At 40.2% G+C, this 19,291-nt stretch overlaps 1 protein-coding gene across 2 annotated transcripts in view; it reads right to left on the bottom strand.

Annotated features, from left to right (window-relative positions):
- Positions 1-19,291, bottom strand: part of XPO6 (exportin 6) — a 127,757-nt gene that overhangs the window by 62,783 nt on the left and 45,683 nt on the right. For both annotated transcript variants that reach the window (XM_049787784.1, XM_049787785.1), the window contains 4 exons: positions 19,037-19,149; positions 17,475-17,672; positions 13,468-13,627; positions 11,637-11,714 (listed from right to left, as the gene is read on the bottom strand). In XM_049787784.1, coding sequence (XP_049643741.1) covers positions 11,637-11,714; positions 13,468-13,627; positions 17,475-17,672; positions 19,037-19,149 — 549 coding nt within the window. The remainder of the gene's footprint in view (positions 1-11,636; positions 11,715-13,467; positions 13,628-17,474; positions 17,673-19,036; positions 19,150-19,291) is intronic.

Below are 19,291 nucleotides of genomic sequence, written 5' to 3'. Positions count from 1 at the left end.
GTACTTCCTAAAGCCAATCAATCTACTGTACCTTTCTATTGTTTGAAATACTATATACAGCTTGTAAGCTCATGGCTCAGGGCTGGCAGTTTCTAGCTTATGCTGGATTCTAGCGCAGCCCCTGCATGCTTGTAAGAAAATAAACCCCCTGTTTTTTTTTTGTTTTTTTTTTGTTTTTTTTTTTAACATAACATATAATATAATTAATATAATAATAATACATGTAAGTCAAAGAAAGTTTCTGATTAAAAACACAATTTTTTTTTCCATAATGGCTTACATATCTTTCACTGTAGTATTTTGGGTACATATTCACATTAAATCAGGGGAATACCCATCACCTAATATGTCCTCTTCTCAATCAAAAATCAAATATACTGAAAATAGGCAGAGTCCTGTCTAGAGGCTTCCAACCTCAGTTTGAGAGAGGATGTGAAAAAAGTAATTAAAATACCACAACAATACACACACACACAAAAAAAAAAATATCGAATTAAATAACCGATAAGCACCACAACAATAAAGACAGGCACCACACAATAATCTCGGTTCTGAAATCAAATCATACTCAAGTGCAAAAAAGAAAGAGAAAGACAAAACAAAATAAAATAAAATAATATTGGAGACATCAACCGTAATCTCCACACCAAAATAAAGACGTCAAAAAAATAGATCATTTATTCTCCTCTTGCTGCTTTCGTGGTATGTGGAAGACTTCTACTTTATCTTGGATGGTAAAATCAGACCTGTTTCTAGAGATCTTGGTGGCTGTGCAGATCAGGGAATGGAGTTTATGGAGTCTTTCTTTGTGGTTCTAGCAGTTATGCTTCTTCAATGTCCTTTTTTTGTTTTTTATGTATTCTAGGTGTTTCAGAATAGTGCTACCATTCTGTGTTTTTCTTTTGTCTTCTGACTTACTTCGTTTAACATAACATGATCTAGGTCCATCCACGTTGCTGCAAAGTCTGTGATTGTATCATTTCTAACTGCCATGTAATATTCCATTGTATATATGTACCACATCTTAATGATCCATTCATCTGTTGTTGGACATCGAGGTTGGTTCCAAGATTTGGCTATTATACTGAGTGCTGCAATAAATAGTGGGGTGCATATGTATTTTGGAATGAATGTCCTTCCATCTTGGGGATATATGCCTAGGAGAGCAATTGCTGGGTCAAATGGCAGCTCAATTCTGAGTTCTTTGAGCACTCTCCAGACTTTTCTCCATAGATGTTGGACCAAGGGGCATTCCCACCAGCAATGAATGAGAGTTCCTTTCATACCACATCCTCTCCAACAAAGGTTGTTCCCATTATTTTTGATGTGAGCCAACCTCACTGGTGTGAGGTGGTATCTCATTGTTGTCTTGATTTGGATCTCCCTGATGATGAGTGAAGGTGAGCATGTTTTCATGTGTTTGTTGGCCATCCTTCTCTCTTCCTCAGAGAAATGTCTATTCATTTCGTCTCCCCATTTTTTTATGGCTTCGTTTGGTTTTGAAGGACTCAGGTTTCTGAGCGCTTTGTATGTTCTAGATATCAGCCCTTTATCTGATATATCAAGTGAAAAGATTTTTTCCCATTCTGTTAGCTGTCTTCTTGCATTAAGTAGGGTTTCTTTTGCCATGCAGAAGCTTTTTAGTTTGATATAGTCCCATTTGTTTATAGTTGATGCTAACGTTTTTGCCATTGGTGCTCCATTCTCAAAGACCCTTTTAATATAAAGGTCTTCGAGTGTTCTGCCTATTTTATTCTCGATAAACTTTATAGATTCAGGTCTGATTTCCAGATCTTTGATCCATTTTGAGTTGACTTTTGTATAAGAAGTGAGATATGGGTCGATTTTCACTTTCGTGCATATGAGTTTCCAGTTGTACCAACACCATTTGTTGAATAGGCTTTCTTTGTTCCATTTCATATTCTTGCCTCTTTTATCAAATATTAGTTGGCTATATATCTGGGGGTTTATGTCTGGGAATTCTGTTCTAATCCACTGGTCTGAGGTCCTGTCTCTGTTCCAGTACCATGCTGTTTTTATTACTATGGCTTTATAGTATAGTTTCAAGTTAGGTAAGGAGATACCTCCCAACTTCTCATTTTTCAGAATGTGTTTAGCTATCCTGGGTCTTCTATGGTTCCAAATGAATTTTATAATTGATTGTTCTATTTCTTTAAAGAATTGTGTCTGGATTTGGATAGGGATTGCATTAAATCTATATAGCAATTTGGGTAAAATAGTCATTTTGACTATGTTAATTCTACCTATCCATGAGGATGGGATGTTCTTCCATTTCTTTAGATCATCTTCAATTTCTTTCTGAAGTGTTTTGAAGTTTCCCTGGTATAGATCTTTCACTTCTCTTGTAAGGTTGATTCCTAGGTATTTGATATTTTTTGATACTATCTTAAATGGAATTGTATTTTTAATCTCTCTCTCCTCAACTTCATTGTTTGTATATAAAAACGCTACTGTTAAACCCCCTGTTTTTGCATGAGACTGTGGTCTTGGTGTCTTTGAACGGCGCATCATTCTCCTGGACTTAACATTGGAGGCCCCAGCGAGATATTCACGCCTGTTCAGGGACATCAACGCTTCACCTCGGGGTTTTGAGAACACCGGCGCCTAGGAGGTAAAATGTGCACTTGGTGTGGGCAGTGTGACTGCCGTACGAGCCCGTGAGGGTTCTCGGTGGCGGCTGACAGACGTGTCTAGAGGGCCGCAGGTCACAGATCTGAGGGACGCCTCAGTGAGGTTTGGGGATCCCGAGGACGCTCGGGAGCCCTTCTGTATGTATGACCCTTAGTGGGGTATACATTTGTAAACTGCCCAAGTATCGGGACCTAGGTCAGATTCTGTTTGTCTGTCTGTCTGTTACTGTTTTGTGTGAGTTGTTTCTCCTTGTGTGACTTGTTTTATTAAGGAGCCCTAGGGAGAAGTGGCCAGAGGGGCCCTTCTCATCAGGGAGGAGGTCGGGCGAGGCCTCCTCAGCAGGGAACAGAAATCTTGGCTCCAAACGTAGGAGACTCCACGGAGCTCCAAGGATCAGTGCAAGTCCCGGCCGGGCTTTCCAAAGTGGGCGTGAGCCCTTCGCAGATCCTTCAGGTTGGTTTGATTTCATTTTGATCTAATTTTTAGTTTTGGTTTTATTTTTTGGCTTTCCACTTCTCTGGTTCATTTTCTCTTATCTCTCTCTTCAAAACTGGAAGTTAAAAATCCCTCCCAGTCCTGGAGAGGTGTGGAGTTCATTGGGCATGGCCCAGAAAGCAAAAGAAATTTGTAAATTTTAAAGTGAGAGTGAAGACCGGTCAGTGTGAGTGGTGAAGTGCTTGGCAGAATGTGTGGGGAATTTGTGTGATAACTGATTTCTTGACTGTTATTATCTATTGCCTTTTCTCAGTCAACCATGGAGCAGACTCAGACTGCTCAGTCCAAGGTCTCTTGCTGGCGAACTTCCCAGAGGTGCAAAAATTGGTGTTAAGTGGCAATTTCTATACTTCCTTGTTATTTTCTGTTTCGTTGTGTTTTTGTATTTCAAGGCAAACTCTGTTAGGGACAGGGCAAGGTGGTGGTCGCAAACTCTGCCTCTTTGCTGGCCAGCAGGACTTAAATTTGTCCTGAGGGGCTGGACTTTGTGACTAAACACCTCAGCCAAAAAGGTAAAAATCAGAAAAATCTTGAGAGCTGCCGTCTTGTTGCTTCTGGCTGGGAAGCTAAGAAATTAGTCAGTTAAAAAAATTATTTACTGGAGCTTATCCAAGAAAGGGAAACTTACCAAACTCCCTCCCCTCCTTGGTTTACATATCAAAAAAGAAATTGGAAGTGGCTGGAAGTCCAAAAGGAAAAATTGGGTCTTTAAATCTCTTTGAAAAATTCCTCTGACTTAAAGGTTTCTTAGAATAAATAATTTGGTGGGAAAATGTTGCAAATTATTGTAATTAACTTTTCTGATGAAACTAAGTTCAAATACAGACTGGAAAATGCCACCTGCCATAAGGAATTTCACTCACTCTAAGAAATTATCAATCAGTTCAGAGACAGGTTCCAACAGCATTGTAATGTGAGAATAATACAAATTTTTGTATTTCTATTTCTGTTAAAAATAATATTAATTTTAAGAGGCCAAAACTGTGTAAAAAATGTTGTGGTTAGCATTTTGATAATATTGTTAATCTTGTGACCGCTTAATATTGTTGAAATAACTAAATCTAAATAACAATATGAAATTTAATGTGGTTTTAAGGTCTTAATGTAAAAATGCCTAGATTGTCTTTACTAAGTGATAAAAAAAAAAACTTGCTCCTGTCAGATAAAAGTAATTCTAGCAATTTGTTTTCTAATTGGAAAAATAAAAGAAATAAAAGTTTTAGGTATTTGTATAAAGTGCAGACCTTTTAAAATTGAAGTAAAATTAGTCATATTTAATATCTCTAAGGTTTTTATAACTTAAGTTATACTGTAGTGCTTGGATGGTTACAATACCTTCCTCTCATTTGCTGAAGTTGCATCTTGTAAAGCTTAAGTAACTTGGTAACTGGAATTTAAGATATAATATGTTCTGAACACTGTCATAAATTTAGCATTTTAATCAATAAACAAGGTATATTTGCAGTAAACTCATTTGGACCTATGATAAGTTATAGAGCAGTAAAAAATTGTAAAATAAGTTTTTAGAAACTGCAAAATGCTATGTCTGAAAATAGTTAAAAACAAAAGACCATTTTGGATAATGTACTAAGTTGTTCAGAAAAATAAAGTAATTAAAATTGAGTGGAAGGATCAGACTTTAAGAACTATAACTTCTCTAAATTGTAAATTTAAAATACTTTTAAGAAAATTTATGTTTTGCTTTGGTCTAAAAATTTAGTCAAATCTGGCATATAGAAATTTTAACATGAAATACATATGAAAGCATAGCTTTTAAAAATTTGTTTAATGTTTCAATTAAAAGTCTTATCAAATATTATTTATGTAGGAAAATATGTGGTTATGCAAAATAAAAAGATATAAATTTAATACTGAAAAAAAAAAACTCTGAGAAAGAGTAGCCAGTTGGTAAAACTGAAGGAAGTGTACTATTTGTAAAGTGAATTTAAAAAGAAAAAATGTAAAAATGTGTAAAAAAAAAAAACTAAGGAGGTGTACTAAGAAAGAAACTATCAGATTAAGTTGAATTATTATTATTATTATTATTATTATTGTTATTATTATTATTAAAATGCCTCTAACTCAGGAATTAGCCAATGTTTTGTGCAAAAATTTTTGAATGTTTTAAACCATGTTATAGTGTTCATATGTTGTTGGGTAAAAATGAAATAATAATGAAGTATTATAAACACCTAAAATATATATATATATAAAGGATTTAAAAGGAAATAATCAAGAATTTAAAATATTGAAGTTCAGTTTAAAGGTGTTTAAAAAATAGTAATTGTTAATTGTAAATTTTTTTAAAAGTCTAAAGTCTGCCAGAAAATTTTGTAAAATATAAATTGCTGGTGTCTAATATGTTTTCTGCTTTAAGCTAAGTCCAGAAGAATAAGCAAACTTCTACTCTCTGTATGTCAATTTATTTTCTGCCAAGAATATTAATAAGTGTATCACAAGGAACTTTGTGAATATGAACATGGTTTAAAGAATTAAAAATATGGAAAATCTTATTGTAAAAGCCTCCAGACAATAATCAGGTTTAAAATTTTCTGTGCAAAATTAAGTAACATTTGCTTTTTCTCTCTTCCTAGCACCTTTTAATATCATTTTTATGTCATGGCATCAGTTTGCTTTGCATGAAATACAAACAGATAAATTTCCTCTCTGCATGAGGAGTAATCCCCGTGCAAACAGGGAATCTTAAAATTAGTAAGGGGACCCCAAAGCCCTCTTTTGGGAAAATAATCAGGCTTGAGGTGGTGTGACAAGCAGGCACCTTTAGGCATCTGGCTAACAAAACCAGGAAGACATCAAGATGAATGGCCTGAAAAAGGAAATGGGAAATTTCCTAGAAGTTTCTGAACCTGCACTAACTGGCCACGGCCACTCTCACCTTCCACCCTCAGTCACAAAAAAAGAGGACTTGAGGTCAGAGTCTCTTCCAAGCCTGAAGAGGAGTGGAACAGGCTACCTCTAGGAAAATCCTGCAGTGGGTGAGAAGACAAGAGCCATCCTCGAACCAACTCGTTCCTACATCAGCCTAGCCTAAGTGACTGTAACGTGACAAACCTGCTGTGTCCCCACCCTATCCTCAAAAATTCTCTGTGAGTATTGGGGGTGCCCCAAATGGAGATTTCTCCAGTAGTATTGTGTTTATGCAAAGAAAAGAGCCAAAATTTTTTCAAATATCTGGTAATGTGCAGGGTGGAGGTGGAGAGAAAAATAATTTTTATAGTTAAAGTAACCTATGGGTAAAAGCATTCTCATTAATTGTACAGAAACAGATCATAAATTATAAATGCAAACATTAGTCTAACTAAAAATAATTCAGAGCTGTTTGTTAATAATGCTATAATGCCTTTAATTTCTGTTGTTTAACTTGTGTTATCATTAATTGTTACACGTCAGGTGTAAAAGACAGTTCTCTTAGATACAGAACAAGTGAGAAACCTCCGGGAACCTCTTCATAAGTCTTTTTCAGATACTTCTCAGAAGCCCACAGCTTGGGTGGTCAGTGGCCTGGACAGACTATCTGGTAACCTCAAAGGACCCCCCCTGCATATCCATCTGACTCAACTTCCTGGACCGGGGCAAAATGAAGATCACCTACTGTACCAGATAACAGCATGGGACTGTGAAACCACTGATCAGGCATACTGGAAGCTCCCTTCCAGTTGGGACTGGATCGTGATAACCAGATTTGTAGTGAATCACACTTTTTGAAGAGCAGCTGGGGAAAGGGGCATAAAAAGAAATGCCTTGCATTGCCCTTGAAGATTTTAATCTGGCTTCCCATTATTGTGTGCTAATTCAGAAACTGCCCAAAGTGCTATATTATAATTCTGATTTCTTTAAGGCAAGGTTTAGTAGCTGCTCTACCCTCGAAAACTGGTTTCCCTCACCCTGGCAGTCATCCTAGGGATGGGGTTAGCTGCTGAAATTAAAACAGGAACAACTGTGCTCTTAAGGGGGGCTGATCAAATCAGTAAGCTTGAAACAGCCGTCAGGCAAGACCTAAGAAAAAAAAAAAAAGCCTCAGTTCAAGCTTTCAAAGACTTGCTAACTTCCCTGTCAGAAGTTGTGCTCCAGAATAAAAGGGGGTTAAATCTCCTCTTTGAACAGGAAAGTGGGCTATGTGGCCCTCAAAAACACTGGGGTTGTACAGGCATCCATGGACATATTTAAAGAAAGGCTAGACAAAAGGGAATAAAAATCCCGGGTTCAAGACAATTGGTTTCAGTCCTGGTTCAAGTAGTCCCCCTGGCTAACAACTCTAATGTCTGCCATTACAGGCCCACTTGTGCTCCTGCTGCTATTACTAACTATTGGGCCTTGCATCATTAATCGTCTAGTTACTTTCATTCAAGAACAAGTGGGGGGCGGAAAAATTAATGATTATTAGGCAGCAGTATGAGGCACTTAATCAAACAACCCAAGATCTCTAGGATTAGAGATCAAACAAAAAGAAAAGGGGGGGATGTAAAGGAAAAGTTTCCCCTGGATTTGCTAACTGCCCTGATACCTACCCCCCTTCACAATTCTGGGAACTTAAGTTTCCCCTGAGTTTCCTGACCGCCTTAAATCATTCCCCTACCTTCACAATTGTGGGAACGTGTAGACCCAGTTATAGTTTAACTTTCTTTCTGTTCCTACATGGTTTTAACCTGGTCATGTTAACCCTGTAAGCTTGCACCTGTACCTTGCAAAAATGTGATTGAGCAAATGCCAGATGTCATGTACTTCCTAAAGCCAATCAATCTACTGTACCTTTCTATTGTTTGAAATACTATATACAGCTTGTAAGCTCATGGCTCAGGGCTGGCAGTTTCTAGCTTATGCTGGATTCTAGCGCAGCCCCTGCATGCTTGTAAGAAAATAAACCCCCTGTTTTTGCATGAGACTGTGGTCTTGGTGTCTTTGAACGGCGCATCATTCTCCTGGACTTAACAATACCAACACACCATTCTCTCACTTACAAAGGAGAGAAATACCACCTTCTACCTCACAGGACTCTTGTCTGGTGAGGTGAAATGGCTAGATAAGTAAGGTTTGAGCATAGCCAGATGTGATCCCCAAACAAACAAAAATCATCAACAATTTGTTGCAAGCAAGAGTCTCCCTTATAGCTGTCAGAAAGAAATATTTTAGCAGGTGAACAAATAATTCTCCTTTTAAAAGAGGCAGTATACAAAAGTTTTAAAGTCGAAAAAAATCCCTAACCCCTCACTCATTCTCAACTTATTTTGCTTATCAAATACTGTAATTTGAGACTTCAAGAAATCTTAATAGTGAAGAAATTCTCAAGAAATTCATTTTAGGGGGCTGGAGAGATAGCACAGCAGTAGGATGTTTGCCTTGCATGCAGATGATTGAAACAGATGGTGGTTCGAATCCTGGAATCCCATATGGACCCCGTGCCTGCCAGGAGCAACTTCTGAGCGCAAAGCCAGAAGTAACCCTTAAGCAGTGTGACCCAAAAACAAACAAAAAAATGCATTTTAGGGGGCCAGAGCACAGCAGTAGGGCATTTGCCTTGTACATGGCCACTGGGCACTGCCGGGTGTGACCTCAAAACAAAACAAAACCAAAAAAAAAATCATTTTAAAGTTTTATGAAAATGTCAGTCAATTCTTTTTTCTATCTCATTTAAGTTCATAAACAAAAAACAGACAACATGAAAGTGTTAAGTATATATTTGGCTTTCTATTTCCCAACCTGGCCTCCAAGAAAGTAAATTCAGTGAAGCCAATACGAGTCATTTTCAACGGCCAATCTGCAGACCAGCTGTCCCATCGGCATAAAAAGACTAAGTAGGGGTCTGAGAGACAGCACAGAGGTCCAGGGCGTTTGGTGGTTCAGGACAGATGGTGGTTGGAATTCCGGCATCCCATATAGTCCCCCATGCCTGCCAGGAGCAATTTCTGAACACAGAGCCAGGAGTAACCCAAGTGCCACTGAGTGTGACCCCCCACCCTCAAAAATGACTAAGTAATCAGATAGAACAGTAAGCAGGGTAGGGTGCTTGCCTTTCACAGGCCAACCCAGGTTTGATTCCCACCCCCAGTACACCATATGGTCCAAGTTCCAAGAGTGACGATCCCTAAACACTACCAGGTATGGCTCAAAAAATAATTAAAAAACACTGATCAAAATAGAGTGAGCTCAAACATGTGCCTAAGCAAAATGAGCTGAAACACACAGTGATTTCATACAAGCAAGCAGGTTTTACTGACTTACATGGCTAACTGGCTTAACAAATCCTATTCAAATCACTACTTTTAATTCTTGACAACAGGCGGACCCTGGAGCCTGCCCAAGAAATCAATTAATCCTAAACCCTTACCTAAGAATGGCCCAAAACCAAAACAAACAAATAAAAGTATTATTCTGAGCAGCTAATTGTTTAAAAGAAATGGGAAATTTTGTTGTTGTTGTTGTTGTTGTTGTTGGATCTACACCCACGGGGACCACAAGGGCTACATCTGGCATTGCAGGGTGTGGGGAGAAGCAAGCTGGGAGCCTTCCATTAAATCCAGGGTTACCAAATATCAGGCACGTGGTCTACCACTTGAGCCACATCCCAGCCTCTAAAATGGAATTTGTTTCTTGTTTTGAGGTCACACCCAGAGGTGTCAAGCTCCACGAAGGTTGCTTTGGAAGGGGGAGAAGAGTTTGACCTGTGTGCTGGGGATGAAATCTGAACTTTTACATTTCTAAAATGTAAAAGTTTAAGACAGGGGCCGGAGCAGTGGCGCAGTGGAAGGGCATTTGCCTTGAATGCGGCTGACCTAGGACGGACCTCAGTTCGATCCTCAGCATCCCATATGGTCCCTCAGGAGCAATTTCTGAGTGCAGAGCCAGGAGTAACCCCTGAGTGTCATAGGGTGTGACCCAAAAACCAAAAAAAAAAAAAAAAAAAAAGGTTTAAGATAAACCAAACAACAGAAGATTCCAGATATACATGCATAGAACCCAATTCCTAGGCAGTACTTTGATCATCCTAATTCTGCAAAATACAGGGGTTTTTTGGCCTAAGCCTCCTCAAAAATCTACCTTGAAAAAAAGCAAGGTTTGCCACCAGCAGAAATTTAATTTTCTGTGGACCTTTTAAAATACATGCCAGACTCTGATAGTTTTAATCTTCTTAGCATGAGAAATAACACCCTGGGAGTTAACTCTGCAAGAATTTCAACAAGAGGCTACATGAAGCAACTTGGTCTTAGAGATGGGTCTAATTTCAACAGCCTGTTTCCTGTGGTAAACAAGAAAAGTGTAGAAATATTTCTCATCAGTAACATCACCTTTACAATAGAGGAAGAAGCATGTGCCAATTCACAGGACGTACTCTACGTACACACAAATGAAAGCATTCGTGATCATTTAGTGTAAACAGCATTTAGAAACCAAAAGTTCCTGCTCAGACACAACTTCCTCTTTTTATCTCTCCTTAAAACTATTTTTAGGTGAATAACACGCTGGCTTCTGAAACAGTGATCGACCATGAACATATAACCAGGACATAAGCTATTTAATGGCCTGGAAAATACAGGACAATCAAATAATTGGGGTTTTTGATTGCCACACACACATAGGTTTTCGTGGCCAAAGCCTCGGTGCTATGCTCCGCAGTCATGCAGCTGTCCATCTCCCCCACCCCATCAAATTATTCTGATAATTAGATAAATCTGGTAACTGATACAAAGTTAAATATGGTGACTTCACACTGGTCTGCCAGGACATGACTAGGACGAGCATCCACGTTCCCATGCTCCCCTCCAACATGGCCTGCAGCTCTACAGACTGCAAAGCAGACTTATCAAGCCCACTGTTCATACCCACCTCAGTACATGCAAGAACACCAGAAAACAGGGAAGGAATGGTAGAAAACATGCCAAGGGATACAGTTTATGATGTACTCTGCACTGCAGAGTTCTATCCCCAGCACCACATATGGTTCCTACAAGCACTACCAGGTATGGCCCATAAACATGAGCACAAAACCAGGAGTGAGTTGAGCCATGAATACCATCAGACATGACCCCAACACAAACAACCCATGAAGAGGATGAAGGTGGATAACAAAGGTAAGACAGCTTTCAAATGTACTAAGATCAAGCAAAATATGTTGTTCAAAATATTACATTAGAAAGTACAAGTACTTTTAAGGAACAGGAATAGCTACTTTTCATGGGTCCAAGAATAGAGAAGAATCAGCAACTATCTGGCCCAGATAAGCAATCACTATCCTCCTGAAATGGGCCCAATGCACTTAAAAAGAGGAACAGAGCCAGAAAGTGTCTCCAGGGGCTGCACACACACACAGGAGGCCCAGTTTATGGAGGTCAATCCCCAGTCCTAGGTCTCCCAAATGCAGTCAGGAGTAAACCCTACACAGAGCTGGAAGGAGCCCCCAAGCATTGCCAGATATGGCCCCAAAATAGTAACCAGTCAGAAGAGAGAGAACCACATAAAGGTGCAAAGCATACCACTGTCTCCTGAGGTCGGGGATGGTGGTGGGGTGGCCGCAGTCACACTGTGTTTGTCCCAGACAGTTTCTAAGATACCTATAAAAAAAAAAGAGAAAATTACACTGGCACCTTTGATCACCATCGGTATTTACAATATCTCATCAACAATATTTACATATTAAATATTGGTATTTACTTCTCTCTCAAACTTTTCCCTGGGCACCATGGCTTGGATATTCAAAACCCAACTTCTCCTCCGTCACAAACCTGCCACTGATCCTCGCTAGCCCTCATCCAGGAACTGCTCTATCCTGAGGCATGGAGGCAACTGCCTTTGCTCACCCACATGCCCACCCACCCTCCCAGACAAATTAAGAGCTAGTCCTCCAGACAAGACCACTTTCTCATCCCTTAACCTGGTCTCCACCCCAATCCCAACTCATCCTTTTCAACAGACTAACTGCTACATATCTGCCCCTCAGAACTGTTAGGGATATCACCTCCTCCAGGAAGCCTTCTTGTTTTAAACCCCTCTGGCTTTACTTAGCATGGTTTTAAATGCCTTTCTCCCTTACTGAAGCACACATTGCTATAAGGCAGAGAGACTTTTTTTTTTTTTTTTTTTTTTTTGGTTTTTGGGCCACACCTGGCGGTGCTCAGGGGTTACTCCTGGCTGTCTGCTCAGAAATAGCTCCTGGCAGGCACAGGGGACCATATGGGACACCGGGATTCGAACCAACCACCTTAGGTCCTGGATCAACTGCTTGCAAGGCTAGCACCACTGTGCTATCTCTCCGGGCCCGAGACTTTTTCTTTTTCTTATACTTTTTGCTTGCTCCTTATAAAACTTGGCATACAATTATGAATGGCTCCTGAAAATTCTTTGTTCTCAGAATATTTAATATTATAAGCTGGAGATATAATAATAAGTTCAAAAAAAAGTTAAGAAACAAAAGATCACATTCTTTAATTAAAAAGACCCAAACATGGGGCAGAGAGATAGCACAGTGGTAGGGAGTTTGTCTTGCATGCAGCCAACTCGAGACAGATCCGAGTTCAATTCCTGGCATCCCATATGGTCCCCCGAGCCTGCCAGGAGAGATTTCTGAGCGAAGAGCCAGGAGTAACTACTGAACCCACTGGGTGTAACCCAACCCTCCCCCCCCCCAAAAAAAAAAAAGTACCAAACAGTAAAATCTACAGAGGGAAATCAGGGCACAGGGAATCCCCAACTCTCCACCTACCCATGTGTCCCAATCTGAAGTTTGCCTGCTGTTTACTTTTTCTTTCTGAGGTTTGCTTGCTGTTTTTCTTTTCTTCTCTCCCCCACCCATTCCCCACATACAATGAGGTTTGTGTCCCCCACCCCTTTCCTCTCCCCAACACACACACACACACACACACACACACACACACACACACACACACACACTCACTCACTCACTCACTCATGAGGCTCAAATACAGCAGCCTAGATGAAAAGTCAATGCTACATGGAGGCCTGACTCCACAACCTGTCTCACCTCCCTGGGCAGATGCACAACTTCCTCACCTTCCTCTACCTCCACCTTCTCTAGACCTTAAACCCAGATATGTGAATACTGCACTTCACCATTGTCAATGATCTGGAATTTCTGGATTATAGCTAACCAGTCTCACAGTGCTGACCTAGAAAAGACCACGAGGAAAGTGGGGACATTCAGTGAGGCCTGGTATGAGAAAGACACTAAGGTCTAGTACCATTCTCTGTTTCTTCATTTATGTGCTCAGCAGTTTCTGCTGCAGTGACTCAAAGATGCTGCCTGTACGCACCTGCAACCAGGCACCTGCAAGAGGGCCTCTGTCTCACCTGTCAGCAGCCCAAGCACTGTCTGCACCTGGTCCAGCAGCAGCTTTCGAAGTTCCTCCTTCCGAGCCACACTGAGGTCCTCACGAGGACAAGCCAGCTCTTCCGATGTTGTCTTCAACATGATCAACCCAAGAGGTGTAGTCACAGGGGACTGGATCAACTGCCAGGGAAGAAAAGATCTAAAGAGAAGTTCTGGCAGACTAAGATGCAAAGACAACTGCACGGCATGAACTTGGGAATGGCATGTGTGCTTAATCTTACACTAATACACTACACTACCAATGCACTAGAAAAAACAGGGTACATTTATGTACCTCCTGTAACCACAAAAATTATTTCTGGTCATCAAATAACCAAAGACAAATGTGATTTTTGTGACAAAAATGATAAAAAATTAAAAATAAATAAAAATAAAACCTCAAGCCTGCCACCTCCTAGTCTAGTAATCTTTCCAATAGGAGCTGTTGAAAAGTCACAAAGTTTGTTAAGGTTAAAGGAATTTTTGAAGCATCATTAGAACAAAATAGTGGAAAACATGACAATGAGCCCTTTTTAAATAAATCTCCATGAAATGCTCTTTGAAATCCTTTCATCAACACTAATACTACCAAGGTTCATAATCTGTCTGCTGTGTGTGAATAGCATGAGCCATTCCTCCTCACCTTGGCTCTCTGGCCCATTCAGTGCTATTCATAGGAGCAACAACACACCAAGTCAGACATGAAGCAGAATCCCTTCCCAGCTCCTGCCAATGGTCTTCCTGGCTCCCTCTTGGAGTTAGAGACTGACCACAACTGCCCTCAACTTGGAGTAAGGGACAGAGGGACACTGATCATCTCCTGCCATAGCTACATACATAGCTTACAGCCTTCCAGGTTTCTACTTGTCCTTCTGCTTAAAACACTTCTCATGATACCTGCCATCATTCCTTTGAAGACATCTTTCAGTCTCTTCCAGACCCCGGGTTTAGTTTTCTTTATCATGCTTGCAACTATCAGAAATGATTGGCTTTCTCTGACGCCTCTCCCCAGAGATTATAATGAAGAAAAATATTATAGTTCATCACCTGTTTAGTTAGCACATAGCTCCTGTTCAACAAATAATTTACTCAATAATTTCATGACTTTTCTTGCAATACCAATTCAACCAAGTCTCCGGATAAATGATTAGACAAAACAAAACAAGATCATATAAAGTTTTTGTGCCTGTTAAGAAACCTGAGAGAGGGCCCGAAGAGATAGCACAGTGGCGTTTGCGTTGCAAGCAGCCAATCCAGGACCAAAAGTGGTTGGTTCGAATCCCGGTGTCCCATATGGTCCCCCGTGCCTGCCAGGAGCTATTTCTGAGCAGACAGCCAGGAGTAACCCCTGAGCAACACAGGGTGTGGCCCAAAAACCAAAAAAAAAGAAAAAAAGAAAAAAGAAAAGAACCCTGAGAGAAGCAATATGGATGCTGAGCTGTGGGGGTGGAAGCTGAGGGTGGAGGGAGACCTCCCAAGCAATTATCTGGGGGTTCAGGAGTCATTCACAGTGACACTTGGCCAACCAGGCTGGATGGCTCGATGCTTGGGCACAGGAGTAGTCCTAGAACACCTGAATCATAACCAGTGCTACTCCTAGAGTGCTGTGGCTTAAATCTGGGCCCTAATCCTTGAAATCATCTCCATGGGCCTGAGTAGGTATTTTTCAATTGTCGCTTGCTTCAGATGGCTTGTAGGAAGAAAAGGCAAAACACTAGAAAGTGGGGGCCAGCGAGGTGGAGCTAGAGGTAAGTTGTCTGCCTCGCAAGCGCTAGCCAAGGAAGGACCTCGGTTCGATCCCCGGCATCCCATATGGTCCCCCCAAGCCAGGGGCAATTTCTGAGCACTTAGTCAGGAGTAATCCCTGAGCATCAAACGGGTGTGGCCGAAAAAAAAAAAAAAACACTAGAAAGTAATATTATTCTGGAAATCCTGAACCTATCTAGTCACTAAGACAGACTAACCAATTTTCAATTTTTTTATTTCTATCACCTGACCATAATACCCAATCCCTGCATATACAAAATTATGTCAGCATGAAAATGTACCCAAGTTTACCACATAACTTTAATAGGCATCTTAGTCTGGAATTTCAGATCATACATACACTCTAATGACTTTCAAACCCTGACCTGTAATCAGACTTCTGTGCTTAAACCATATTCACATTTCCAAATATGCACTAAAAGAAAATTCAAATCTTTTGGCTTTTGAGCCACACCTGGTGATGCTCAGGGATTACTCCTGGCTATGCACTCAAATATCACCCCTGGCTCATGGGACCATATGGGACGCTGGGGGGAAATCAAACCCCGTCCTGGGTCAGCAGCGTGCAAGGCAAACACCCTGCCACTGCATCGATCCAGCCCCAGAACATGCAAATCTTAATTAAATGCATTCTTTGACAAACTGACTTCACCAATGTCCACCCAAATTAACTCATTCTTCCTCCTTCATGCCTGGCCTATAACACACCCTGCCTGAGTCAAGATCCTGCTAGATTCCTCCTTTCCAATGCCAACCAGAAAATGCCCCTTCCCATGCTCAAGATCTCATCCCCCTGTCTCCCTCAGTCTTCTCCACAGTGACCTTCCCTTCAGCCTTCTCCTCTGCAACCCAACTCTAAATAATATGGCTATGTTTTCTTCTTTCTCCAAACTCTTCATTGGTTCCCAAAGAAGGATCATGAATTAAACACAGAAATACTCCCTGCAAGGGAAAGGGCCTCCCACTTCCTGGTCTGGCCCTTGTTCCTCAATCAAGCTCTTACCCTATTACTCCGAGCCTCACATCTCATCAGCATCTTCAGCTCCTTGAGTCTACATTAAATAGACAACATTGCTGCAGTAATTCCCCTTGTTGGATAACTCTTGCTGCAGAACTGTGTCCCCAGTGAATGGTAGGTATTAAAAACTAGTCTTGGCACTGCAATCTGACACCTGGAACCATAACTAACAGGCTTTCAAATATTTGCCAAATATAACTTTACAAGAGATTAAGAAAGGAACTGAGTTCTCCCCTCACAGCTTTCCACTGCACAAATGAACAACAGCTTAGGAATAAAAAGTTAAGTGCATGACAGAAACCAGGATCTCTAACTACAGAAACCTGACATCAACAACAGTGATTGTAAGCAAAAATATTACTGGGACCACAGAGAATGACTCAGGAGTAGAACAACCCAGAGTTGGTCTTATGCCAGAATACTTCAGAGGTAAGGTCTCCCTGTCTTTAGGTCAAGGCTTTTTCTTTCTATTTCCCCCATATTTTGCTGGGCCTATGCAAACAACAACAATTGCCACTAAACTCTTATCGTTAATAATAAAAGAAAGAAAAAGAAGAGCTTACTACACCTTCTGTTATTGCTTTAATTAGTTCATTGGTGATTTACAGTAATTTTCACAAATCTACTTGTTACTGAACTTTTTCCTTTTTCCTTTCTCTTCCATTTAGTTTTTCTTTATATATATATTTTGTTTGTTTGTTTGTTTGTTTTTGTTTTGGGGCCACACCCGTCGATGTTCAGGGGTTATTCCTGGCTGTCTGCTCAGAAATAGCTCCCGGCAGGCACGGGGGATCATATGGGACACCGGGATTTGAACCAACCACCTTTGGTCCTGGATCGGCTGCTTGCAAGGCAAACACCGCTGTGCTATCTCTCCGGGCCCCTTCTTTCTATATTTTTAATAATTTTCTTTTGGTCATCTTGAAATAAATGTATTGTGATCATTTATGTCAACTATGTGATGCATTTTCTTTAAATAAATTTATTTTTAAAATAAATAAAAAATAAAATTTTGTCATAGAGTTAAAGTAAAACAAACAAAAAAAAGTTAAGTGCAAGAGATAATCTATGCTACAATAAATGACCTCACCCCTGCAATTCTAACATATTAATTACAAAAACACTTCTGTTCCAGAAAAAAGAAATAATCACTTCTACAAACAAAGCACTTACAAAATAAACTTTTCTTAGGTATATCCTTACCTGTAAAATGTTAGTAAAAAAATCATGGTAGAACATGGGCCAATCTTGACGGCCAATATCAACAATAACTTTGCAGAGCTTATTCCGGATGAAGTAAGGTAAGGTTTTGTGGTGAGCCAACAGGAGTTTGGGCAAGCAGCTACGAATTTCCATCTTATCCTGAGATGGGACCCCAAGCCACATTTTATTAATCAGGTTCTGAAAAATAAATACAGTAATTTTTAATTGAACATAAAATACCTGGTTTTTCGGGCCCGGAGAGATAGCACAGCGGTGTTTGCCTTGCAAGCAGCCGATCCAGGACCAAAGGTGGTTGGTTCAAATCCCGGTGTCCCATATGGTCCCCCGTGCCTGCCAGGAACTACTTCTGAGCAGACAGCCAGGAGTAACCCCTGAGCACCACCGGGTGTGGCCCAAAAACCAAAAAAAAAAAAAACAAAAAAAACCTGGTTTTTCAACCAGTGGCTAGTTTTATCACCTCTAATAAGCAAACAAACTAATCTGCCTTTTTTTTTTTTTGGTTTTTGGTTTTTGGTTTTGGGGCCATACCCAGAGACACTCAGGGTTACTCATGGCTCTACACTCAGAAATTGCTCCTGAAAGGCTCAAGGGACCATATGGGATGCTGAGAATCAAACTAATGTACGTCCCGGATAGGTCATGTGCAAGATAAATGCCCTATCACTGTGCTCTCTAGCCCTAATCATCTTTTTAAACAAAGGTTTACAGCAATCCAGCAATGAGTAATAAGAATATTTTGACCTCTGATGCAAACCCATTCCTAAGAACACATGCTGAATAATTTAACTTATTTATAACTTTGCTCTCCCTTCAACCATCTCTAGGGGTTGGAGTGATAGCACAGAGGTAGGGCATTTGCTTTACAAACAGCCAATTCAGGTTCAATCCCTGGCATCCCAATTGGTCTCTTGAGCCTGCCAGGAGTAACTTCTAAGCACAGGGTCAGGAAATAACCCCTAAACACCACTAAGTGTGACCCAAAAACAAAGCCAAAATAAACAAAAAAATCTCTAAAAGCCACACACACAAAAAAAAGCAATAATGATACTCAAAAAATAAAAGAGACTAGTTTAGTAAAACCACTTATGACAATAGAACATAAAGGTAAGCTGGAGAGCAGAAAATGAAATAGCATGAGCAATATGACTATGTTACAGTATTTTTTAAGGTGTGCATAGAAAACAAAAATTGAAAATTATCTTTTTTAGAAGGTGGTAGAGGTGGGGTCGTTTGGGGTGATGGTCTTATGGGTATCATTCTTCCTCCATAACTGCTTTAATATATTTTCTTAACAACATGAAAAGGAAAATTATCCGTTACCATGAACAATCTGCATGCCTAACCCCATTTTACCTTTCTGGGGTCAGAGACTAAAAGGTGCCCCAGTGTCCCCCAAACACCCTAACAGAGTCTACAAAGGAGAAGCCATGAGCAAGTGCCCACTGTTTCCCAACCCACTGTACTACAAAGCTAAACTAGTGCCAAACACATGGCAGCATGACCACAAAGTGCTTTTCAGAACAGGGTACCATTAACCTTACCTCAAAAACCGTCAAACTGTACATCATTACATAGTCATTCCTGGTGCTGGAGAGAAAGTAGAGGCAGAATCTCCAAGCTCCTATTTGCTGGGCAAAGTTATTAAGAAGTTCCTCTGGAAAAATTAAATAACAACAAAAAGGCTATGAAAAAAACATGAAATTAATACAAGGCTGAGTGACCTTTTTTAAAGCACACTTCTAATTAATAGTATCTAATAAATAAATAGGTTAACACTAGCCTTTATCAATAAAAAT

Source organism: Suncus etruscus, chromosome 15 (genome assembly GCF_024139225.1).
Source record: "Suncus etruscus isolate mSunEtr1 chromosome 15, mSunEtr1.pri.cur, whole genome shotgun sequence".
NCBI classification, from domain to species: domain Eukaryota; kingdom Metazoa; phylum Chordata; class Mammalia; order Eulipotyphla; family Soricidae; genus Suncus; species Suncus etruscus.
The sequence above is the reverse complement of the archived record's forward strand: the minus strand, read 5'-3'. Positions and strand labels throughout refer to the sequence as shown.